At 34.9% G+C, this 27,219-nt stretch overlaps 1 protein-coding gene and 1 long non-coding RNA gene across 2 annotated transcripts in view; one reads left to right on the top strand and one right to left on the bottom strand.

Annotated features, from left to right (window-relative positions):
- Positions 1 to 3,946, bottom strand: part of LOC111634014 (PC-esterase domain-containing protein 1A-like) — a 49,348-nt gene extending 45,402 nt beyond the window's left edge. The window contains exons 1-2 of the mRNA XM_023378691.1: positions 3,723 to 3,946; positions 167 to 249 (exon numbers count right to left, since the gene is read on the bottom strand). Coding sequence (XP_023234459.1) covers positions 167 to 242 — 76 coding nt within the window. The 5' untranslated portion in view covers positions 243 to 249; positions 3,723 to 3,946. The remainder of the gene's footprint in view (positions 1 to 166; positions 250 to 3,722) is intronic.
- Positions 3,947 to 20,720: 16,774 nt separating this feature from the next.
- LOC111634022 overlaps positions 20,721 to 27,219 on the top strand; it is a 59,163-nt gene continuing 52,664 nt past the window's right edge. Inside the window, exon 1 of the long non-coding RNA XR_002758132.1 lies at positions 20,721 to 21,002. This is a non-coding gene — a long non-coding RNA (uncharacterized LOC111634022). The remainder of the gene's footprint in view (positions 21,003 to 27,219) is intronic.

The raw sequence follows: 27,219 nt of genomic DNA, 5'->3' as shown, positions 1-27,219 counted from the left end.
TATAAAATATTTTGTACTTCAATTGAATATATTTTTTATTTTAAAAATAATTATTTTGTTTTTTGTTTTTTTAAAAAAAAATTTTAATAATTTGTTAATATAAATGTATAAGTTTAAAATTAGCAAATAAAAAAATATGGCAATTTTATTTATTTTTTTTTCTTACTTGTATCACCAAATAATACAATCTTTTTATTTCTCAGTAAACAGTTCATATCTTCTGCGTAATATGATTTTTCCATTTTCTTTCTTGGAGAGAAAAAATATTAAAATACTTTTAATAAATTTAAAAACTATTGATTTTTTTTATAAATAATAATAATAATTATCTAAATTAACTTACAAAATTTTCTTTATGACATTTTAAAATATTTTTAATGATAAAAATAATTAATTTTAATTAGAAACAAAATAGTTATTTATATTGTTTATGTTTTATTTCCATATTACTTATGAATTAGCAGTCACATAAGATGGGAATTTTATTGAATTCGCATTAAACAGTTTTTTATCCGTTCAACTCGACTCCCCCAAGATTAAATCTTGAGTGTGCCACTGCATGGTATGTAGACGTTAACAAATTTTTTTAAAAAGATGGTACTTTTGCCATACACAAAGATGTCAAAATTAAAATTTAACAAAAAGCACCTGGCAAAGAAGTGTTATTTGTTTACAAAATTTATCATCGTAACACTGTTTTATCTAGGGGCAAGTTTCCTCAACAAAGCAGTCCAAGCAAGCATTCAAAATTAAATGAACTCGTGCTTACAAGTACGGATGGTCCCGGTAAGCCGATTAGCTTAGCGGGACCTTCAGAAGTGCCAAGGCTTCGGAAATTGTGTACATATGGTATAACGTGCATCCAAGGAAGATTCTGCGCTAATACAATCTGATGCAATCATAATGGCCAGGTTTCATATAGTTTTTTATATTTATCTTTAACAAATTAACATTACAGTTTCTGTTCTTAATGTGTGCTGTACATTAAAAGTTACAAATTTCTTATAGAGTCCTAAAATAAAGTATTAGTGAAATAGTCCACAAATCCATAAACCCATTAAAACTTTTTCCTAGTAGACCCCAGCCATCTACCCTATTTAAGCCAAATTTCCACCAGACGTTAAAGTCTAGATGAAATAATGCATCAGAAGATGATTTTTATTTAATTATATATTCAGATAATAATTATAAAATTTCAAATACAGTCGACCCCCTATAACACTTTTGATTTTTCCATTTTATATGAATTCCATGTTATACGAGTCACTTAGATTTTACAAATACATGTACCGGGCTGTGAACGGCTCACATATTTGTAAAACTTAAGTGACTCGTACAACATGGAATTCATATAAAACGAAAAAATCAACAGTGTTATAGGAAGGTCAATTGTACATATAAATTTTTAGGTATAAACCAGCTCAAATTAATAAATTTCATAAAAAATTGTTTTTCTTTACAAGTGTTATTATTAATAATATGAAAATCAAAACTTTATGTACACAATAATATAGTGTATTAATTATAAATGTATACAATATTTATATTGTTTAAATAATTTATGTAAATTCATTTTAAATATCCAAATGATAAAGGAACAAAGTAAATAAAAAATAATTTTATCAAATGTTTTTAAATAAATATAATGAAATATTAAAAATATTACATATACAATAATCATGTATATTTGATTAGATTTATTTTTAAAATGCCAGATAAAATATTAATTTTTAATTTACAGATTTCAATATTTGTACTTTTATAGTAAATCAATTATCGTTAATTAAAAATTTTTGTTTAGCACGGTAAAAGAATTTTTAAAACTATTCAAGAATTACATAAGAAAACATTGGATTTAATGTCAAATTTGATATCGAATAAAGTCCTAGAGTTATAAATTACTAATTGCATCGAAGTATCATAATATTTTCTCTAAAAGTCAAAAATCTATAAATGCATTAAAAAAAAAACTATTATAAAACTTCTAAATTGATCATATTAAAAATAAATAAAACAAATTAATTTAAGTATTATGGATATAAAATATATAAATAGATGATTGGTTAATCGACTGTTCATATTATATTTATTAAAATTTTTATACGTAATTGTAATTTATGTATATTCTGTCATTTTGTGCATTCGTTAGATATTTTATTTAAAATAAAAATATTAAATACATAATTTCAAAAACTGAAATATTTTTTTTAACTTTCAAAATGTTAAAACTTAATTAATCATTATTTTATAGATAAAAACCTAAAATATTTGCATTTGTATATCAATCAGTTGCTTAAAAAAATGATAAGCAAAATAAATTAAACTGTTATGTTGCTTTTTAAACATAAATAAATAAATTAGTTGAAACTTCAAAAATTTTAAATAACTCGAAATCTCAAAAATTAATGTCTATCGTATTACACGAACCAAACTTGACAATGAAGATTAAATACAGTATACAGAACATGCTATAAAAATCTAGTAAAGTTTAATACAAGTTATCGAAAGTTACTATTTAATTCGACTTAAATCGGTGATATAAAAATAGCTTTTTCATGCACATACATAATTTGAAAGTGCTTAAATTTAGTTTTGCAATTCATTCAAACTGAAATTTCACAATGTAACAACATTAAGGAATAGATAAATTGAAATAATGAATTTATTAACTTAAGCTATGTTACATAAAGAAAATAATTTATTTAGTAAATATTTCAATATAGTAATTAAACAATTATATTATTAATTAATAGAGTGTAAATATTTATACTCTATTAGAAGAATAGAGTGAAAAGAATCTCAAATCCTTAGAAGAATACATTAAAAGAACAGAATGTGAGTGGGTCAACAAAAAAATTGTTACAAATGTAGACAGAAGTGTTAAAAAACTTAAAAGAGCACCATTAAGCTCTGTAAATATTTACTTTAATTCATACCTCATAAGTTATTTTATTAATCACTTAAAAAAACTTATTAAATTTCTATAGATGAAAAAGTGTATATATATATATGCATTGTATACACTTTTTATATTTTCTCTAACAATTTTAACAATTTGTCACTTTATTTTTTTGCTCCCATCTTATTGACATATTTAACTTATCATCAATTAATTACTAATTCGACATTCAATAGATTAAAAAATTTATTACAAATTAAGTTTGATCGAAATCGACTGCAGAAAGCCGTTCTTATCTATTCTTAAGTAAGTAAATACAGCGTGTAGACAGATAAATCATTCAAAATGTTTATAAAATAACGTTTATAAAAGATAAATAATAAAATTAAAAAAATTTAAATTAATATTTATTTGTACATATCTTTGTAGTGTAGTTAAAACATTACACATATACATACATTGTATATAAATATATGTATGTACTGTGTGTGTGTTGTATATGTGTTTAATTATAAGGACCATGTTTTCTATTCAATTGTTGACTTGTTTGATAATTAAATTAAGTAAGAATAGTCTGCATTTTACATAATCGTACCAAATTTTTACTCGAGTTTCATCTTACGACTAAAACTTTTTTTTATTTTGTTTCTTCCGCAATTCTAGAGAAACACGTGAGAGAAGGAAAGAAGAAGAGAAACACGTGACTCATATTGAAAGTCTCCATACTTGTAACGAGTGATTAGCATTGGTGTTTGATGATTAGTATTTACTTATCGATTTCGTACTTAAGCATATAGTTATTAAGAAAATAAACAAATATTACATCGAACGTATTCACGACCTGTTATTTACTACAATTCTCCACCATTTAATTTGTCATACATTTCATTTCGTTCATCTGTTAAATTGATGATTATTGGACGTCCTTCAGTCTTTGCACTTCTTATCAGATGACATAATTTGAATTTTGTTAACTAGCTTTCTATTGGCGCATTTTAAATTTCTCTTTCCTTTATTGAATTACACTACTTATCTTATATATGTGTATTTTTTAACCTATCACGTTTCTTAAGAAACACGAGTACGTCCCATTATCCTGTTTTAAATTTTTTAAATATAAATATATATATATATTTTTATTAGTATGATAAGAACGCGTATCAAATTGAAACGTTTAATATAAAAAAAAATTATAGAATTTAATACATTAATCATTTATATCACGTTATTTCGACTTCGAAGAATTGCCTCAATAATTTTAATGCGTTTATATATTTAATGCACATAATAGTTTTACTTCTTTATATAATTAAATCGTCAATGATTTATTTGTAAAATAAATTAATTAAAATAGTGATAATAAAAATATGTACGGATATATATATATATTTTAAATGATTAAACATATAAGTTAATAATAAAGTTTAACGACGAAACAAATTTGAAATAAATATCTATGATTATGAAATATGCAAATAAAATTATTTCAATTTAATCTTACACAACTGCGTGATTATAATGATTATATATTATAGTATACTATTAATAATACATTAAAGTTATAAAAGCGAATCGATAAAAATTCCACATTATTATATTTAATAATTCGATAATTCGTAAATGGTTTTGCAAAATAATCACGTGATCTCGATTACGTATATAATTATTATTGAGTAATTTATACGTATCGTTCACGTGACCCGCCGTCATCTCATACGTCACTTTACATTATTTAACAATAATGAAAGAAACGGGGTCAACGATTTTGTATTTTATAAATTCCTTAGAAATATTCCAAGTTTTTTAAAAAATTAACAGAGCTTGGAATTTCGCTTTGATTGATTTTATTCACCAATGCTTTTCGTAGCTTTATAGATTATTTATTTATTTATTTATTCATCCTTTCTTATAAATCAAGATGTAAAGCGGATATTTAATTAATTAAATTAGCACCATTACACCTTTTTAATAAACTTACTCGAGATGTTAATCGGAAGTAACCTACAAAAATTGTTTGGTATGTAGTATGAATCATACTAGACGTAAATAACATTACAGTAACGTTACGATAGCAAACAAGAAAATCGAGAAGCGATCAAACGGAAGACGACATGATCGATTTTTCCAACAATAACTCAAAAAAAGATATCACACGTCTACTTAATATTATCACATTTTTATTGCTATACTTTCATTAAATGAATAGTCTAGATCCATATCGTGTAATAACCCTGACGAAAACGATCATCTTTTACAGATTTTGCATGCAAATTTGCATGCGATTAGAGATTTAACCTCAAATAATAATTAAAAAAATAATATATTTTCTCTCTATTTTTCTAAATTGGGATTATTTTTAAATTCGGTTCTAAAAAATTTTGGTTTTACTTTAAAAAAAACCAAACATGAATATTTATTTAATAATCAAATATAGAAAGATATATATATATTAAGATATATAGTCGGTTGGGAATAAGAACTTCCTTCTGTGTCTGCACCAACGATTTTATTATTGGGAAACACAGAGAGGAAGGAAAACCATTATTGATTCTTCCTTTATCTTCATTGTGAAGAAAGTTAGTCAATAACGACTTAATAACATTACAGCAATAAAAATATCTGTTATTCGCATGTTAATAATTTTTTTATTTTTTATTTTTTTTTTATGTCTTTTAAGAGATAAAGAAGCGGGTAAGTGAGTATATAACAGATTTTTCGATTTAGGAAAAAAAAAATTATGCAAATATTTTCATATTTAAAATTTGCATTCCGTCTTGAGAATTGGAATATGGAATTTAATCATGGAGAAACATTCATAACTTTTAAACAAATGGTTCTTATTATTATTATTTTTTTTTTTTTAAACTGTGACTGATAAATTTGACTCATTAATAGTACAAATGTTCGCGTAAAGATTAAAAAAATTTCTTAAGGAATGGAGATATTAAAATATTTCTATGAATATTATAAACTTTGTCAGATTTTATTAAAATAATAAAAGAAAACAAATTAAAATATTTTTTGTATGTATATTTACATTGTCTTTGGCCATTTCATTTATATATTTTTGCAAATAAATTAACGAATTTTATAAAATATATAGATCAAATTTTAAATTAAATTAATTATTTTATAATAATTCTAAANATATATGTAGCTATTAGATGGCGCTATATAGCGCCATCTAATGGTATATTACATAATTATCAAATTTGATTGTAAAGACGATTTCTATACATTACGTTTTATTTCGCCTAAAAGGGAGTACTTAGAATAAATATACATTATTATTTTTCAGGTATAATAAAATTTGTTTCCTCTTATTCGGCATGCAGATAAATAAAATTCATTTATCTCGTTACCTAGGTAATCCAAATAAAAATTCGCATATAAATCGAATTTTTAGTAAAAGAAAGAAAAAAAACATTAAAAAATAATAATAAAATAAATTACCAAGTTAATAAGACAGTCTTGACATGTTTACATTGGAAAAATAAGTTTCAAAAATCGACCGCTATACTCAAATAATGTTTTGCATAGAAATAAGAGCAAGAATGATTTTTATCCAATTACCTTCTAGCTAAATTCAAATTTTTAAAATTTCAACAAATCACGTCTCGGATACATAAATTTCGTCATAGGTCAATCACCTGACACCAATCAACCAATCGAAGTATTTACTTAGAATAAAATGCGAGAGAAATAGCGATTAAAAAATAAATAAATAATAATAATAAAAAGTGGAAAGTAAATTCGATTGATGTAAGCATCGCATTCAATCTGACATAAAAAAGAATATAATTTAATGTATACTTGCTCTTGTATTTTCATTTATTCGATTTATCAGAAATACCGTAGACAACTGTTATATGGCGAGTGTACTTAAAACGATTCTTATGGGGAGAAGAAAGCTAAGAAAAGAGAGAAAAAAAAAGAAGAAGAAAAAGTAGGGGAGGGAATGAGAAGTTGTACGTGAAAGGAAAGAGGAATTTATTTCCTCTCGTCTTTCCTCTCGCCCAATCAATATTTGATTCACTATCAACACTGCGTTATCATTTCTAGTCTGACACGAAAAAATACTTCTTTTGTATTCTTCGAGAATACCGTACGCTATATTTATATATGGTCTGTGACTTTTAAAAACTGATTGATGCTTTGTTTTTCTACGTCATTGCCGCCATCTCCCCCCTCCTCCGATGACGTCGCTTTAATTGGGAGGGGTCGCGCGATCCTTATCAACTCGGCTATGACGATAAAGTAATTCCAACATGCCATAATTAAATGATATGATATTTTAATGCTAATACCGGATTTAGATATGTAATTTGCGATTACGTTATTTTTATTATATATATATAGGCATATATATTAAAAAAAACAAAACAAAATTTTTAGATTGTATTTATTATAATAAAAATTGATAGGAAGGAATGGTTAGCCGATATATATATATATATATTTTGACGTCACAAATTTATTTAATGTCTTTACGTTACATCTGTTTTATTTTAATATTTAATTTTTAAAAAGTAATTCGTGTGTGTTCGCTTAAACAAAATTATCGTCTTACGCCCTAATGACGTCACATTTTTAATATTTANATCAACGAGACATCTCGTTACGGAACACATGGCATATTTCACATGCAAGCGCTCTTTCTACTCGTGTTTACAAAATTTGATTTCGAATTCCCCGATCGATTTCGCAAAATTTAAACAGTAAAAATGACGAAAATATAGATTTTAATTGGTCGAAAATATAATAAACACGTCACATCTATTAAAATCTAATTGAAAATGGCGCCTGAATAAAAAATATGGATGCGAATAAAACTCACACGTCTTCACCTGACACCGAATTCTTTTGTGTAAAAAGAAAAAAATAATAATAATTAATTAAAAAATATTAAAAGTTGTATACTTTTAATAATTAAAAGCTTTATGTTATTAAATTATCATAATAATTTATTTTAACGAAAATATTTCCTTTCGAATATCGACAATCATATTATAATTCATTTGTTATTTAAAAATTTATACGACATTACATACTTCTTTTATTTTATAAAGTTATTAAACTTATTAATACACACTAATTTGTTATTCTAATAAGAAATATATTTAAATTCAACTAATAATTAATAATTTAAAATTAAGAAAGCATACGTCATACATATTCAAATACTTGATGATATGAAAAATTAGAATATCAATATTTGAATTAAATTACTTTTAGTTTTGTTAATATTCGTGGAAATAAGTAAAAAATAAATATTAAATTTCGTGTAGTCAGTTAAAGGAAAATTTTTAAAAAATAGGATATAATCTACCCTAATACGGAACTTACATCATTCGACAAATTGTCAATTCGAAATCACGTTATTAACGAATTTTTTCTACTCTTTAACCTTCTTTGTGTTTGCTACCGAACTGGAGAACTAATTAAGATAGAACAAGGTTATCGAAGCCGAAGCGCCTTTTTTTTCGGCAAGAGTAACTTCCGCTACAATAAACACCACATGATTTGACGTGATCGATAAAACAAAACGCAGATTTTCGGGGAGAAACAAGCTAAACCGATGATTTAAGATGTCATCGCGGGATTCGGCTAGTACATCAGCATCAAATAGGGCGACATGGAGACATGGCCAAGCAGAAATTCATCATAAAATCGTCAACGAGCGGAAAGAGCGCGGAAGAGTAATTATCGCCGGGAATATGATAATTGACGACACTCTAATTAACAAACGGAATCGTCGACTGTGAAGATACCAAGAAACGACATTTACATGTTAATACAGAATGAAAAGAAATCGCATTAATTCTGGTACCGAGCATGGGCGTGATGAAGAAAAGATCGCCCCGAAACACATATAAAAAAAGATTTAAAAAAAAATAATATTTTTCTCCTCCCTCGGTAAACTAACGCCTACTTTTCTTAGAACTTTTCTTATTTGTGTCGCATGGTCAGGAAGGGATCCCGAAAAAAGGGGGATCGTTGAATAATTCATGTCCGCACCTGCCACGTTGATCAAGGTCATAAACGTGCCGCTGCAGACCCTCTCTCCTCTTTTCTTCTCAACCGCGTTTCGCTCATTTATCTGTCCAGTCAGTTCGTCATCGAAGACTTGAATGCATGCTGTTGACCTCTAGTCTATTTAACCTAGTCCAGCCGGATCTACAGACATGGGACGCTTCTGAAAGATAACAGGTTTTACCCGATTTCGTATTAACGTTTCTAATATCGCTCCTCTTTTTTTCCTTTTTTCGTTGCTGGATGACTGAATCGTAGCTTAAGCAGTTAAGATAACGCTATAGACTATATTTCCTATCGATTACGTATCTATTACATTCGTCTCTAATGTATAATAAATCATTTAACTTGCGAGCCAAGAGGGTTTCATCGATGTAACCAATTGGTTTATTTGCAGGTTTCAGTATTTACGTTAGATAAATTCACGTCCTACTTTTATCTGATCGATGGTACAGTAAATGATCCATTATCTTGAAATGCGTAACAGAGACGATTCGCTATAAACAGGTCTTCAATGGAAAACTTGTTTAGAACAACTTACTTCGTCCGCTGTTTAAAAATTAAAACAAAATTGTTCATGAGTTTTAGCGATGTATCGAGTTTTTAAATATCGTTTTTAAACTCTAAATAATTTTCAGGGCAAAACGAAATTAGTCTTGTTGTTTTTATCCTTCCCTCCTTTATGTTTACCAGTGATTTCATGCCACGCTAATGGAACGGAACTGAAATTTTTATTTTTATTTTTTTTTTATGTTTTTTTCAATTCTTGGATTCATTCCAATTAATCTCGGCAAGAACGAACGAAGTAGAATATTATTACACACAACGCTCGATATATTACATCTTTCAATAAGATTTTAAGTATTTCTGTTAGAGAGTCTCATTCCGTACAGGTGGAAAAGAAGCTATTCCTAATATCCCTTCAAGCAAGAAGTATTTGAGTGTATTTAGGTCATACCAACTGGATTTGCAATCCACATTTCTGGGAAGAGATGCACTTTTAAGAGAAGGCGTCGCAAATACACTTACGTCATTGATGTCATTGTGTGACCGCTTACATTCTCACTCCTCGGCTCGACATGAGGCTAGCCGATTATTGATCTGTTATCTTTTGAAGCAGAACCAACCAAGGAAACCGTTATTAACCCCGAGACTGTGCAAACTCCCGATATTTAACGGTTTCATTAAGACATTGGAGTGGGCAAAAGTGGAACGTATATCTCATTTTACTTTTTAAAACTGGTTACAAAGAGCTGGTTTAAGCAATTATTATTCCCAATGTAATTTCATTAAGTTAATAAGGCGTTGATAAACACATTTCTACATATATAAGCTATTTATATACATAATCTAAGGGAGGTAACGCCAGCATAATTAACGTTTAAACAACTATTGATATATAAAAATAATTATTTTTTTATATTTCTATGTATGGTACTGTACAGTACATAAAAAGTCTTTGTCATTGCTTACTAGTGGGAAAGACAGGCCTTATTTACGAGCGATATTTTGTGAGAAAGGTGGCCTTCTTTATTGAAATTTCCCCTTTAACAAAAGAGGTATCGTATTTATTCCGTCTTTCCTAAGCCCTTTTTATCACCGCTTTTAGAAACGTTACCGAAGCTTACTTTTGTTTAATGAAGAATACCACTTGTGATAGGAAAAAATCTCTATTTTCACATGGAGAAGTATCATTTTTATTACAGCAATTATTACATATTTCTTATAAATTCCCCCTTTATTTAAATGTATTAATTAATGGACATATTCGGGCTAAAACGTTACACATAAAACACTAATATTAAACTATAACCCGTTAGTAACGATAAAATATAATAAAGAATACCCCGAAGAGCTCGTTTTCATATTAATTTTAATATTTATATAAATCATATAAGAGAATTTAATAATATCTTGGTGGAATTGTTATCGATCAAATTACGGGATGTGGCATTACAGAAAGAAAATATCTTATCAAAAGAATAGACAACAAGTAACGATAAAACTTTACAAATATTATTCATAAAGTGGTTTTAAGTGAATTTAATCTTGTGGATCGATGATTGTTGCCCTTAGCGAATGTCATTGCTATCATCTCGACAGGCCATTGCTATCAGGAACCATCTGTTGGGAATTTCAAATAGGAACGACTGTATCGGATCACGCAAACACCTGCAGGGTAGTGGACTCCCTTCCAAACAGTTCTATTTTCATTGTTAGTTGGCTGACCGGATTGCTTTTAATTTTATTCCCACCTTTCAAGCCTTCAAAACCATTTAAGCTTCGTAAATCGTTAAAGCGGGAACAAAGATTCTCCAGTCTTTTTCAGTTTTAATACCCATTTAATTTAATGTATAAATTTTTTATTATTATTATTTTTCTAGAAATTTATTTGAAATTTTAAATATTTTTAAATAAATTTAAAAACAAAAAATAACGATTTATGTCGATTGTTATTCTGTTTTGTTTTTTAAAACACAGACGACTTGGTGGATTAACGTCGTTTCGAATTATATGACGTAATAATAAACTTATTTAAATTTGAAATGGAGCCTCGATATAGTTAACCAATCATTGTCGCTATTCCGGTTTTCAAATATCGACATATAATTCATTTCTATTAGGCCTAATAGCCTAGCAACGCAAAAAAATATTAATACAATTGTAACAAAAATTAAATTAACAAAGATAATAATTAAATATTAATAAATGATGGATAATAAAAATTAATTCGTCGATATTAATTTATAATTTTGTTTTATAAATTAAAATATCCATAAACGATTTCGTGTAATTTTCTTTGATAATTCTTAAGATTTATTTGATTTAAATGTATATATGTATTTTTATCCAATCACTACAAAACTTTTTAAATTACGTAAGTAACTGTATATAATTTTCAACCAATCATCGTAGTCTAAATTCAAATTTTCAAAATATCACGCGATTCCCACGGCCAATAAACCGCCATTTTTCCAATTTTTTTCAAAAACATCATTTGTTTTACGTCATAAACGTTGGAGCGAGTGGTGTTGACTTTATTACTTAATAACAAAAGAGAGGAAGAAAGAGTTTTGTATAAATATTCTTCATAAACGTCTTTGGTATTGATATATTTTTGATGAAAGGCTAGAAAAACAACATTCGAACGTGTTTACTGACCTACATATTCGGCTTGATACCGATGTAAATAGGACATTATAAAAATCTTTACACGGGGGGATCGCTGCATAAAAGCTAAGAATTTAGAAAAGTAAAACATCCAGCCGCGAGCCAAAGCGAGCGTAGAAAATTAGGAATTCATACAATTAAAATCATTGTTATGGAGTGTAACGTATTGCAGTAACTGAAATTCCCATTACGATACCATAAGGAAATTTAGAGAAATAAAGCGAATTTAGGAGTTGTATTTGTGAATTTCCTGGAATAAAATAGATTGATGAGGACCATAGATGCATGAAAATATAGGGAAATAGGGATATATAACTGTACGTTGGAGTGTAGTAGATGGGGAGGTATGATTTATGTAACTCAGTTCAAAGGCTGCTGGATTGAATAGGGATTCCTGTAACTAATCCTACCTACAAAAACAGGATGGAGAACATAAGAATTCATACAACGTTGTTAGAGAAAAAAGAAAATAAAGAAATCGGGATTTATGTAACAGATTCGAGCTAGAAAAAACGTACAAATATACTAAAAAATATGGGGATTCATATTACATAAGGGATGTTCGGGAGAGTTAATGTTAGGGAATTATCGATTCGTGTAATTTAAGATTCTAGTTATAGTGGAGAGATTGGAAATTAGGGATTCCTGTAACTAAGACAATAGTTTCGGAATTGGGGAAGATGATTTATTAGCTAATACCATTACTTCAGGGTAAATAGGAATTCCAATAATTATTACGTAAAATGGAGGGGAATAAAAAAAAAAAAAAGAAAGAAAACGAATACGAAGTAGAATCTATTTATAGTAGAAAGTGGATAAAGGAATTAAGAGTTTTATATTACTAACTCGTAAGACGCTAGTTATGGAGAAAAGTAGAAGAGGGGGATATTGTTTTGTTCGTGGTTTACCGTGTTGCTATAGCAACACCGTGTTCCGAACCTTGTTGATACCATTTACCAATCGTCAACGCTTAAAGCTTACATAACACGTCACAACCGTAACATTATACTATAATTTCGAAAAATTTACCCGTAATATCTAATCAGAAGATTTTTCCAAGTTTTCTCTAGATTATTACTTGTTGACAGACAAGTGGGAAAATGCTAACCCCGAGGCATTCTGTTTCCCCTCTTTTCAACCGGTCACGTGATCTGTAGATAGTAAACACGTTATCTTTGATATTTTCGTCGGAAAATGTTTGTAGAGCGAATTATTATTGTCGAAAAATCTTCGCCAGTTTATTTTTTTTCGAGCGAATCTCTTCGTAAGATTGCGTGATCGGTGTACATAATAATCGCCTAATTCGATTTTAAGTTAGTAGCTTCGCCCCGTTCGGAGAAGCACCACAAAACAAGATATGCCCGCTCTATTGATTGAGAGTTAGAGTGAGAGAGCGGCAGCACTTGAGGGCTTTTACTGACAGACAAAAATGTAAGAAGTGTGATGGCGTCCCCGCTTGATCGGGTGACTATTGCTGGTTGTCATGGTTACTGAACTCTTGTCAACCCCCCAGCGGATTCGTCATTGAGATAGAAGAGTATTGTGATGTAAGAAGCATTTTTGTACTGGCAATGATCTGTTTTTTTTTTTTCCTTAAAAAATAGAAAAAGTCAAATTGACAATACGAAATAAAAAAAAAACGCAATAAATAAATAAATAATGGCGACGTTATATCTAATTGTAAGAACTCAGTTTAGATATAATTTTAAATTATTAAAACATCTCTACAAGTAAATCTGAGTAAGTTAAAAAAAAATTAAAGTCACGGTCGAATAATTATTGAGATTTTCTATAGTGAACGTTTTGCACTCGAGGACTTTAACCGTTCGATTACGTGACTGACACTCTGACTAATATACAGTCACGTGAGTATCGAAGGTTGCAATTCTGACAGTATTTGATCTTGTATACAGAATGTATTTATTTGCTTTTAATAGAGTTTTCTAACATTATTCTGTAGAAGCGAAAACATTATTATTAGTCACAGCCTGATTCCTAAAAAGAAATTTCGATGACGTCATTTCAAAAATGGTTGCCATAATTTTTTTTTCTCTCTCTCTCTTCTCCTTTCTAACTCATTTTAATAAAAATTAAAAACAATTTTAATTATCGAAATGATACGGGGTTTTAAAATTAGCATTTTCTTCTACAATCTGGAATTAAATGCGGCGGAAAAAAATTGGAATAAATCAGACTAGAGTATATTATCTTCTTGTTTTCTAGGTTTGAGACCTTTTTTTTTTAAGTTTTAGTAAGAACTTGTGTTGAGAAATAATATAAAAAATGTTGAAAAAAAGTATTATCGGATGCGGTTATGCAGTAAGGAACCAACCACGAAAGTGTTCATCTCGGAAAATTGAACTCTATTAAATGAGATACTTTATCTTTGTAGTCTTATTTTAAAATAAAATTTATATAAAGAAATAGGTTTAAATTATTATAACCTAATTAAAAGATATTTATGTAACCCTACAAGACATATTTCTAATGCAAAATCTACAGTATTGATATTGTAAAAAGTGAAAATATTCGCATTTGTAAAGTCGTGAAATTGGAGAAGGATGTCTGAATTTGAAAAGAGGATACGTTGATACGACAAGACAGGATTTGAATTAAAATGGGAAAGACCATATAAGTACACAAGTTAAAAAAGAGATACTTGATTCCACACTCAAAACACACATCTTTAACTCATAAAGAGTACTGTTTGTACTTGAGAGGAAGGTTCTTTACATCGTAAAAGGGCATCACTATCACTCAAAAGGTCATCTGTAACTCAAAGAAAGAACATCTCTGAGTCGTAAAAGACATCGTTCGTACTTGAGAGGAAGGAACCCCAAATCGTAAAAGAGCATCATTGATACTCAAAAGATCATCTTTGACTCATAAAGAGCTTCTTCTTCTTTCGATAAGATAGAAATTTGAATAGGAAATCGTACTCCTCCATAATAAACTGATAATATAACAAATCAAGCTAAAAATCTTTCCTTTAACTTAAACGTTGTACTCGACCCAACTCGGTAAACTAATAAAAGATTTTCTTTTTCGTTATTTCCTATCAAGAAAAAGTCAGGAAAAATTGATATCAAAGAGAAAGAAAAAATCAGAGAAAGAAACGTAGAAATTCTCTTAAAGGCGAATTGTATTTTTATCGGATCCATAAATATTGGAAAAGAACAAAGAATCGTTCGTTGATAAAATTGTTCACTTTACTCGTATTCTTCAGTCGACTTGATAGCGAAAGACTAAAAAAAAATGATGTGTAATCTGTTCTGCATTTCTTTCTTCTGGAAATACTTTTTAAAATCCTTAAAAGAGTTCAGTTCTTGTTATATTGACAAACACGCTCCCGAGAGAAACTCCGCAACATTTTATTGTTCTCTATAAAAACCAGGAATTGTGCATTTTCTTTATCGCAACAGAGAGATATTCTTGTAACGTATCCTTTTCCCCCCTCTTTCTTGTTTCTGTTGGAAAACAGATAAGTAGACCGAACCGTTTTTGTTCGCTGAACTGAAGCGCTGCAGTTGGAATATCAAAATTGAACGCTTATCTAATAAAATAATAAATAAATTCAATAATTTTCAACAAACAATCGCTTTTATTTGACAAAAAGAAAAAAAAAGTTAATTTTTTCCAAATCTCCAAAATAATCCAATAGATTATTTCGTTTAAAACGTAAAAATTTAAACTATCCAATAAGCGTTTTTAAATAATGTTCGTTTTCGATGTGATTGGTTAATTTTATTAAGGTAAAATTTAAAATTTTCTTATCTTAAATTTCATTATCTCATTAAAAAAAAAACATTTAAATTATTTGTTTATTTACGAATATTTAATTGTTATATATAATTTATTTAATTTTTTTTATAGTAAAAACTAATTAGTCTAATTAACGGGAATGCGTCATATTTAAAGAAATAAAATTTTATAATAAATAATTTAAATGTAGTTTATTTAATACTTAATTTATTTTAATTAATTAAGTAATATAATCGATTTTTTAAAACATCAATATTAAAAGCTTAATCTCAATTGTCTTAAAAAGGTATCTAAAGTAAAAACTGATAATTATCCAATAAACATTAACGTTTGAAAAGAAAAAAATTTAAATTCACCAATTAAGTTAGAGATTAAATGATCTCTCGACGATCGATTGGTTAATTTTATTTTTCTAACAAGACAACATGGAAAATAAAAAATAGAAAAGAATTCTTAGTAGAAAGTGTGTTAAGGAATGAGTTGTCATTGGATAATTTTGAACGGCTCCTGTGTGAGTCATAACTACGTCACCGTAGGACAGATGTTCCATCAAACTGTTAATATTAACATCAGGAGGCTCTGCACTCATCCCTCGATCGATCCTTGTTTTGCCACATGCAATCCCCGCCCCCTACTATCACTGATAGGGGTTAGAGAGGATCCTCGGTTACTCGTGAGTCACGTGATCGGAGCTGATGCGAACGTTCTTGGAAAACCGGGCGCGTTCCCGTATTTGGGATGTTTTCTCTTTCTCTCTCTCTCTTGGGAACGCCGCCTCTCCCCCTGCCATCTCGTTCCTCCCGACGTGTAAAACTCTAGCCAAACGGATGCACGGAAAAGGGCGATTAAGAAGGAGAAAATGAGTTTTCTGGGCTAGTAAGTGGAAACCGAAGAATGCCTTCCATCGATTCCTCGCGTTTTGTTAGTGTAAATTGCAAATGGCACCTCCTTCTCTCACCACTTTTAACTCCGTTTCTTATCACTCGATGCGGGGAAAATGGTTTCGCCGTTCGCGTCGCGTCGTCGCGTAGCGGCATGCGTGTGACTTCCGACATATACTAGGAAGTCACGTGAGTAAATTATAACCCGTCGTTTGCCAGATGCGCGGTCACGTGCTAAGCTGGGCTTTATAAACCCGTGCAGGTGATTCTTTTACCCACACTGAAGTCACGTGGTGCATTCTGCGGCTTTTACGCGGCTCTCGGGGGGGGAGCTAATGACACGCGACCCTCTCCAGCGCTTAAAAATCCCCTCTCGGTAAAATAAAAATGCGAAGAACGCGATATTAAGAAGACCTTGAACCCGTCACGGGGGAGAAGGATCTGGAATCTCCGATATCGGAAGCGTCGCGAGGGTGGCAGTGGCCCGTCTACGAAGATAACCGGGCTATTTCTGTCCGGTCACGTGAATATATCGTCTTTTAAACCTGTTCTCGTCAATAACTACAACCGACGGTCACGTGACAGCGAAAGCGCATCCAAGAAACTTCGAGTAAGGCAAGTCGATCGCGGTTTCACCGGTTCTTTATTATTTTACTCTATTCACAAAGACCGGTTTCGTAACTGGTCGTCACGTGATCGGTCGAGACGGCGTTATGGTCACATTGTATCACGTGATCGGCGTCACCGTCGGAGGAAAGCGCTTACTTTCGATGCGATCGCGCGACGCGTCGGAGGACTCGCTCGGTTAATCGCGAGAATCACGTGAACGGGCAATTTTTCCGGGAAATAAAAGAAAAACTGGCGAGGTTGTCCCAATTTGCCGATGATCTAGCCTTGAATTAGAGAGACCAGGCGTCCCTGACACCGACCGGCGTTTCTCTATAACGAAAAAACGTGGCAGTTTGCTCGGTTCATGCGACCGGAGCGAAGAATTGACGATGATCGCTGTCACGTGATCGTTTTCATACTCCATCTCTCCACTTCTGGTCACGCGATGCCGTTTACAAATAATGCGAACGGGAAGGGCGAAATGGCAGCCCGTATTTGGCCACTCGTGTGCGAATCCATTTGTTTTTCGATTCGAAGGAATATTACAGAAATGGCGATCACGTGATCGGAATACCGTACAATGATCCCGCATATCGATGGATTCGCCGAAATGAGATTAGCGAGTACTTGCACGTTTAATCCGATGCTAATGCCGTCGCCATTGTGTGGCAAAATTAATCCTCTAGTAGTAACTCTCCACCACGCGAGCGTACACAAAAAATCTGCATCTGTTTAACATTCGACTCGTAATTCTCAAAAGTTCGATTCCGGCGCAAATCTCTGCCGACACCGATCGTTATTGCTAACGAAAAAAAAATTTTTTTTTGCTTATTTATGGAAGCTATGGTTCATATTTTTTAATTTCTGGATATATAAAAATTTATTTTTATATCCATCAAACATATATTCACACGATTGTTTCGTTTCCATATTATAAAATTATATTAAGAAATTGTTACGATTTCAGGGGGCGCTGAGGTTAACAGCGCCCCCTGAAATTGTAACAATTTCTTAATATAAATGCATGACGTAATTTAACTCTCCGAAGTCCTCACCCGAAAGTATTATGTGACGTCAGAATTTTTGTCGTAATAATCCTTCGCTGCAGGCGTATCGTGATTTTTGTGATAAACTAGAAAAATTGTCTACATCTGGATGATGTTAAAATATCGGGCCACACAATCACACGAATTTAATACATTTTTTTTTTCCTTCATCCGAACACTTTTTGTATCGAGATGATAAAATGGAGGAGCCATCGTAAAAGATGTCGGCTCAGATGGAATTCTAGTTGTATTGATTTAAGTGAGATTGCTTATCGTTTAAACATGTTTAGAGGGCGATCGAGCTTAAACTTCATTAAATTTATCTTCGTCAATTCCGAGTGCTCGATCGCTTCACGTGATTTCGCCGCCGCTTATCATCCTAACTGCATCCACGTGATTTCTAATTTGTACATTTCGCTTTATTAGGTGATCGGGATGTGTCACGTAATGTCTTTTGCAAATATTGAATCCCCGATATAACGTTATATTATAACAATCTCGGCTTCGAACTTTGAAACATAAAACTTTTGAAGTTTTCGTTGTTATAAGCCGCTGGTGAGTCACGTGATTTTCGTTAATTGAAAACCAGTCACGTGACACGAAAATCACGTTATTATTGATAATAATATCACGCTGGAATTGATCGACTTCGCTTCCGCGCCCAGTGCATCACGTGACTCGACTGTTTTCGGACCAAGTCACACGAAAAATCAAAACGTCACGTGACTTAAATTCGCTACCCGTTTTAAATCAGACGTTACAAAAATAATAACATAAATAATTTATAAAACATTGGAAAAATATTTCCGAAATTAATGATCAAATCTCGTGCTAGAACAACGAATAATATATTATTTTTCTATATTAAAAAAAAAAAGAAAAAAACAAATAAATGGCAAAAAGAATTAAATCTGTCGTAGTTTCATTTAATTAATTTATATATTTTGTATTTTATAACTCGGACAGATATTTAATAATTTATTTAAACGCGTTTAGTAAGCATTCATTAACTATATTTAACAAATTTTGTTTGCTATAATAAACAAGCTTAGAAAATATTAAATGTTGCCAGGTCGTTACAGAAATCAGATACTTTGAAATGTTATTTTAATAATCCAAAACAAATTTTATTAGTCTAAACCGAACAAATTGTATTTATTTAATTTGATCTTAAAACGGATTTAACTCGTTATTTTCCGATTTTCGTAACGATTCGATCATTTGTAAAATTTACAAATATCCGAATCAACAATTAAAAATGTTTTAAAAATTTTTTATTTTATTTTTTATATTTATTCCGACATATACTAGGAAGTCACGTGAGTAAATTATAACCCGTCGTTTGCCAGATGCGCGGTCACGTGCTAAGCTGGGCTTTATAAACCCGTGCAGGTGATTCTTTTACCCACACTGAAGTCACGTGGTGCATTCTGCGGCTTTTACGCGGCTCTCGGGGGGGGGGCTAATGACACGCGACCCTCTCCAGCGCTTAAAAATCCCCTCTCGGTAAAATAAAAATGCGAAGAACGCGATATTAAGAAGACCTTGAACCCGTCACGGGGGAGAAGGATCTGGAATCTCCGATATCGGAAGCGTCGCGAGGGTGNTTTTCAGAAATAATAATAAAATATTAATCAATCACGTTTTTTTTGCACAAAATTAATTAATAAACAAGTTTTCGATGTTTATTATCGCCACCGAAGAAACCTCGGCGACTCCATAAATATTTAATTGTTGCCAGCTTATTAATTTTTTCCAGCATTTAAAAACTGATAAAAACGTCAAAAACACGTTAATAAGAAATTATATTATCTTAACCGGGGAATTTATGGACGATAATTTTCTTATTTTATGGTAAAAAATACGAAGCGATTTTAAAAATAACAACTCCATAAATGTTTGCAATTACCGGATTATTGTAACAACGAGTGTAATTGAATTTTTAAACCGCGGACGAAAATAAGAAAAGGCCGACTGGAAGGATTTTAATTTTAAGAAAAATAAAAGGAGGCGATTTGAGTTTTTAGTAAGATTGGGAAGGCGGCAAGGCATGGAGAGAAAAACGTGTCGGAAAGGAAACGTTTGTTTACTATTTACGCGAAGACAATAAATGCTTATTGGAGAGGCGCCGAATCGATAGGAACGAAGCCAATGGACGCGTTCGGCGTCGACCTCTTTATCCCGCAAACATATTGCAATTCGCTGCTGTAAATACACGAAACGGATCGAGAGCCGACGTGGTTGCCGCCTCGCAGCCAGAGCCCAGCAGCTCTGAGTCCGAGAGTTGCTGTTTTTTCCTCCCCTCCTCTACCTCTATTGTAATCTCGTACAATACGAGACTGCGCGAGATCCGATCGGCCTCTCCCGTTCGCGTTTCTATCGGGCCTTCTTACGGACTACGTCACACTGGCCGTGACTGGAACCTAGGTTTTCTCATCAAAACGTAGAGTGAAAACGATTAGTTGAAGACAAGAACCTCCGATTGTGTTTGTGTTAGAAAACGAAGCGCAAGTAGGACCAAGTTGCGGCGCAGTCGTCTACGTCGACGAACGCCTTGTTTGCCTTTGTTTGGAAGAACGCGGCCAGGCTCTCCTGACGAAGGTAAGAGACCAATGTAATCGGAATGACACAATTGACGCTCGATTACCAACCATTACCCGCGTAATGGTGGGCGGTGTGTTCCGACTCCACCGTTTTAACCTTAAAAAAACTTTCGTCTTCTCTTCCACCGTCGACTAAACTTGTATGTCGCTTCACACGGGAATGGGTGGTCCGTCTTTCTGGGCGATGATTGCTGTGACAGGCGACCCAGTCAGTAATGGCCGACAGTCTGGACGTGGCGTTTGGCGCCACAATCAGCCACTTTCCATCTTTGTTTTCGTTTTGTAGTTTCGCTCTCTCCTACGCTCCCGAACCCGTAGCCACCTCCGCTCTCCCTCGCTCGGCGCTACCGCCGCTTTTTTTTTTTTATTCTTTTAAAAATCCAATCATTGTTACTTGTAGGCAAATGGCGCCTTGTCCCGCTTAGTGATAACTAACGTCTTAATGACGCCATGGTTTCTCTCTTCCACCGGCTCACTCGACTTGACATCTGGTTTGGTCGGCAGCCGTGCGGATAAGTAAAAGACGTCAGCATTCCTTCGCTATTGTTTTTTTTATTGTTGCATCACTTATGGATGCGAACGGGACAAAACTATTTAGCGCTGTCTTACCTGTAGAATGTACTGGTAGCAAAGTAGGTAAGGTAGTTGGGAGGGCGCCAGATTGGGTTCTATTGTTTGTTAATAAGGAGTGTTTCCTGATGGGACATTCCTGCTGCTACTCCGCTACCTGATATCCAAAATCGGGACCAGTTTATACCGAGAGTAGATGACCTTGGCGTCCCGTCTTGCCACCCCTTTTGCGGGTCGTTTATTGACAACTGCCGAGATTGGGCATTTTATTCCGACCGTTCTTTTCGGAAATATCCGGAAAGACATTAGGGAAGCTGACGTCATGGGCGGAAAAAAATGAATCATCTCGAGCGTGACTGTGGAGTTTTTGCAACAAGTGCCGATTTCGGAAGGGTTGAAGGTGTTTACGAAAAGTCACAAATAGGAATGGACTAATCGATAAACCAACCGCCTACTTCCGGTTGCAGGGAGCGGTGTTTTTTTTTATTTTTTTAAACTCTCCGGAGATGTTTTTCGGCGTGCGCAACATTTCGATTTTTCCAGTCGCGTATCACCTTACGCTCCGTAAACTGGACTGTAAGCGCGAATTGAGATGGATTGAAGAAACCGTCCCGTTTACCTAACTGCGGCCATGATGGATCGTGGAGTTATCGACGGAAATCTGTAGGACCGACCGACTTCTTTCGTTCCAGTCGCGTGATTGATGAGTGGACTGGCCTCCCCCCTGGCTCCTCTCCCAACCCCCGCGACAGGGAACAACCCGAGAAGCGAGTAAACAGGTTAAGACTCGATGCAGTAAACGGGACGCTTTAGCTTTTAAAAGTTTATTTTTACATACACCCATCTCGACCGGTTGGCCTTGTACGCCGCGCGGACATCGCTTGTCCTCCTCCTCTCCCTCCCCTTTTATCTTGCCAGATAAATCGACGAGAGCTCCAAAAATAACCATTTGTGGATGTTCAATAGAAGAACGAATTTATGGTCTGTTACATAACTGGGAGGAGGGAGGAAAGCCACGCGCTCAATCGGGACGAGGCTCACTCGTCTCTTGGGGTATGAGAGCTTCTAGGAGGGGTTTCCAAGGGGTGTGATGCGTTGTCTATGCGTTTCTGCCATTGCTGTTGTTTCGGGGGGGGGGAGGAGGAGGAAGGAGGCAGTCGATAATTCTTTTCGAGACGGCTGCCAACGAGCACACCGGAATGTGCAGTTTGACAAAGTGTTACGTTTCGCCAGTGACGTTCCCGCGGATCGACTTCCAAAATTAGAGAATCTCACTTTTCGGAGTTTGGGCTTTTTACTTGCCTAATCGATTTCTACGCTTTTATACATTCTTCGCAATCACGCCTTAACGTCCGCTAAGCCGTATGGGATCGAAGTGTGCCAAGGCCAAACCGGGCAACAATGACTCGGGCATAGCTCACCTGGCGGTGCGAGTAGCCTTTCGAAAACGTTTTAAAAATTACCTACTCCCGGAGTCTGGCTAATTCGGTCCCGCTACTATTTCAAGGACAGTTGGCAGACTGTTCTCGTTAATGGCTTCCCCCATTAAAAAACCTCCCCCTTCGTGCGATTCTATCCTCTTTGTTTTCGTCCGTGCCGACTTTTCTAATCGGTGGAAGAAGTTCCGGAATGTTCGCATCGGTGACAGGTCGGTGACCTTTTTTCCTAACCGGGAGGTCGTGTTAAAGTTGGTAATTCGCGTGACGGAAAGAAAGAAAGAAAAAAAAGTCGCAAGATGGAGTCCCGAAAGCCATTCTTTTGCGTCGCTTCCGCACTGCGCTTCCGTTTTCCGCTCCGATGTTCGGAAATCTCCCCACCTGCTCCGGGATACGCCAAACGGAAGTGCCGCTCTCGCCCCCCCCACGTCCCTTAGCCCCGGCAGATTCCGACTTTGCACGTCTTGGGTCTGACGTCATCGCTTCCTGTCACGTGATACTGCATTATGTCAGTTACTTCCTGGCACATCATTCTCTCTTACCAATCGGCGGGGCAAACGGCGTGTAATGACGTTTTCTTTCTTTCCTGTTAAAAATCGTTAGGCAGTACAAACAAATGACGCGTGTCTCGGGATACAGGACCGCCGACGAGGTCAGTCGGCGTTGCTGGAAATCACGACGTCGACCTTTGACACCAGTTCTGTCTCACTAGAAACCGGGGGTGGGTCTAGAAGAGGCACCGTGCGAAGCTATCGAGTTACATACGCCCGGACGATTTTTTGTTTTCTTCCTCCCCTTCCCGACGTTTTTTAACGCATTGGTTAATTCGACTCCGGCGATTATACTTAAAACGGGGAGAGCGGGACGAAAAAGTGGATCCGTCCCATTCCGTCTCTCGCCCATGCTATTCCCAACACGGTAACGCCATCTCGAAACGATAAATTCCTTTTAGTCTACGCGGCTGCACTTCTGACAATCGATAACTTCACCTGCCGATTCAAATCGCCTTCGGACGATAATTATCCGTCGCCATTTTGAATCGTTTCTGTCATCTCGCTCTGTCCCGCCCGTCGCATGCAGATGACGACGACGACGACGAGGAAACAATTCGAGTTAGGGACCTTGAACGATTATTGTTGTTGTTGTTGTTTGATTTTTCTTTCCTCGTCACGAGACGAGGCCCGGCCTGGGTACCGAAAATTACTAGCAGAGGTGACAGAGGTTTTTCTGTGTTTGTTCTAGCCAATAGAAAAATGCCGGCACGCATTTATTTATTTTTTCTATAAACTGACTTATTGCGCGACAATCTCCTTATTCGTCTCGGTTACCGAAACAGATTCCTGCGACAATTTCGGTTACCGAAATTCTTCGAATTCCTTTCTGCCCGCTTGAATAATATATATATATTTGAATAAACTTTCCTCATTCTGTTAGGCGGTTGCTAAAACTCGGTCGGATAATATTTTGTTTTTATTGGGGTGTGGAAATGTCGCATCGGTCTTATTTTTTTATTATTAAATAAATGGACAGTTAATTCCCCAGAAGCCGAAAAGTTTCCCTTTATTATTACCTTTTTATCTGATTTAGCCACGCGTCTGGGGACCGAAACTTCCCTATTTTCCTTTTTATCCCTTTTACCGATATTTTTGGACTCGGCACTTCCTCGTGTTCCTAATAACCAGAAATGCCCGTGGGACCATATATGCCTGCGACCTTAGCGAGATAAACGCGAAAGGAAGAAAGAAAAAAAAAAAAAAGAATGGCGTAAACTAAATTTAGCTTGTAAATTAGTACGGTATCAATAAGGAAGCTTTATCAAATTTAATTTGTTTACATTACGTCTCGGTTAGTTACTAATCCACAATGCACCGCTCTAGTGTGTTACGACATCCGAACGTTTTCGTCACCCGATTCTGTTACGTTCGATTTGGCGGAAGAATGCAGTTTTTAAAGGTATTTCGTCGCGCCGCGAGGGATTTTTTTTCTTTTTTTTTAAATATTTCTTCTGTTGGAAGGAATTTCTCGGCGTCGTATTTTTGGGTTGGGTCCACGAAAATTGCGCGCAACGCCACGGACGAGGCGGGAACAGGTGAGCGATTGTGTCAAAAACGAATTCGATCGAGTGTCGCATCCGCAGACAAGTGCGCAAAACTCTACCTGGCCGTATAGGTTAATGACCTTGATGTCGGCATCTAGCGCGCGACGTCGCTTAGCGACCGCGGTGCATCTCTCTCTCTCTCTCTGGAACACGCGCGATGACTCGCTGTAGGCCAGCTGACAGAATGCGCGCGCTGTTCGGTTTTGGGGGATTTTTTGGAAGTGGCAGTGGGCCAGAGGTACGGCGTCCAGACACGTTAAATTTCGCACCTGGCACCGACGTAGACCGACTCAGACGTCTCGGGACGTGAAAAACGCGTCGCGCGCGAAGAATGACGGATGGAGAAGCGTAAAAGAGAACGGGATTAGTTTTTGGAAAAAGCAGGTGCGGGTTTATCTCTCCTCTCGTACTTTTGTGCATCTCCTAATGCATTTGGGGAAACAACCCGCACAACCGGTTTGCAACGAAGAAAGTAGAACCTCAACAATCATCCGAGTAAAGGTTAGCGGGTCGGTTGCACGTGCGGGTGACATCCGGGACCCTCATATGGGTCATTGACACGGCTTAATTTTTTTTTTCTTTTTTTCTTTTCTCTCCGTCGAAATTTCTGCAGTGTTTTCGCCTTTCTTCCTCCCACCTCCACCAACGATTCTTACTTACGGTTCGTTCGTTGGTAGCTGTTTTCGCCCTCCCCTCCCCCCGGGCGACTTCCTCGTCCGCACGTGGCCTACACAGCACACTAACCGTGACCACCATTTTTTCCCGTTCCCTTCTCGTCTGTGGCCGGGGTTCGTTCACCTCGTTAGGAGTGTGACGCTACGCATGCCCAGTGACGGCACGAGGGCGGAGTCCGTCCGCCTGACCTCGAGAGCGCGACGCGGTTCTCGCGCAAAAACACTTCACCGTTTGTCCGAAGATTTAGCGAGAAGCCGGAGGAAGCACCGCATTTCCGGTCGAGCGCGACTTTTTCTGTCGTCGTCGTCGTCGCCGCCGCCGCCGTTCTTATCTCGGAGAAATCTGTTGAGCGTTCCCGCGGTCGACGCTTCGCAACCGTCGTCTCCCTTTTCGATTGTCTTAGATTATTAGTTTATCCTCCACCCGCCATTGGCAATTGGGTCACGCCGTTTCTCTTCGCAACGGTAAATTGATCGTCGATACGTATCGCCGCCAGACGTCGCACAATGCCTCCGTTTTGCTGGCCGAAACCCTCGTTCTTCTTCCCCTCTCCATAAACAAGTTTGATCGTCGTCTTCCGACCCTGACCCGTTTGGCGGTCGAGCGGGCAGATGGCCTTTGCTTTTAAAACTTCGGTGGAAGAAACGGCGGCGTAAATAATCCGAAGGACGAACGTCTCCCGATTTATCGTGCAAACTTTCCCCGTCCCGTTTCCTCGGTCACTACTACTACTACTACTACTACTATTCGCGGTATCGATCGCCCCGGCCACTTCCGGTACTTTTAGCAGTCGCATTCGTCGCTACGGATCTAGTTAGAGCGCAATTAAGCTGCCGCCCCGAGAAGGAAAAATGGCGCTTCGACGGAGCTCGAAGAAGGGAAATAGTAATAATAATAATAATAAAGAGGACGAAAAACGAAACTCCGCGGTAATAGGATACCCCGAAATATTTTCTGGCACCGTCGTGGGTAGCTTCCCACACGCACGAGATGCGTTAATGCCACCTGGAACGGAGTTATGACTTTCCGTCGTCCCCGATTTACCAATTAAAAATGTCGTTTCGCGCGCGATCTTCCCCGCGACGCCCGCGTATCGCGTCCGACTTTTTCGAAATTTGTACGTACTGTACGCAATTAACGGTGTGTGTGTGTGTGTTTTAAAAGTGTTTCGTAATAAAACTCGTTTTCCGAATGGCCAAAGAATGTTGTAAAAGAACGATCGAAGCGGGGAGATAGTCGCTTAATGATTGTTGCCAGCTTTGACCGTGACCTCTCGCTCGTCTTGACTTTGTATGTGACGTGCCAAAGTCGTCCTGTCTCTAGCTTCTGCACAAGTCTTTCTTCGACTGGTAGGAGGGGGAAGTTGTCTGGCTGGTTCTCTTTTCTACTTGGAAACTGTTTATACATTTCTTTGTGCTTTGGCAGATTGCCCGACA

Source organism: Centruroides sculpturatus, unplaced genomic scaffold (assembly GCF_000671375.1).
Source record: "Centruroides sculpturatus isolate CEXI.00-Female unplaced genomic scaffold, Cexi_2.0 scaffold736, whole genome shotgun sequence".
NCBI lineage: Eukaryota > Metazoa > Arthropoda > Arachnida > Scorpiones > Buthidae > Centruroides > Centruroides sculpturatus.
The sequence above is the reverse complement of the archived record's forward strand: the minus strand, read 5'-3'. Positions and strand labels throughout refer to the sequence as shown.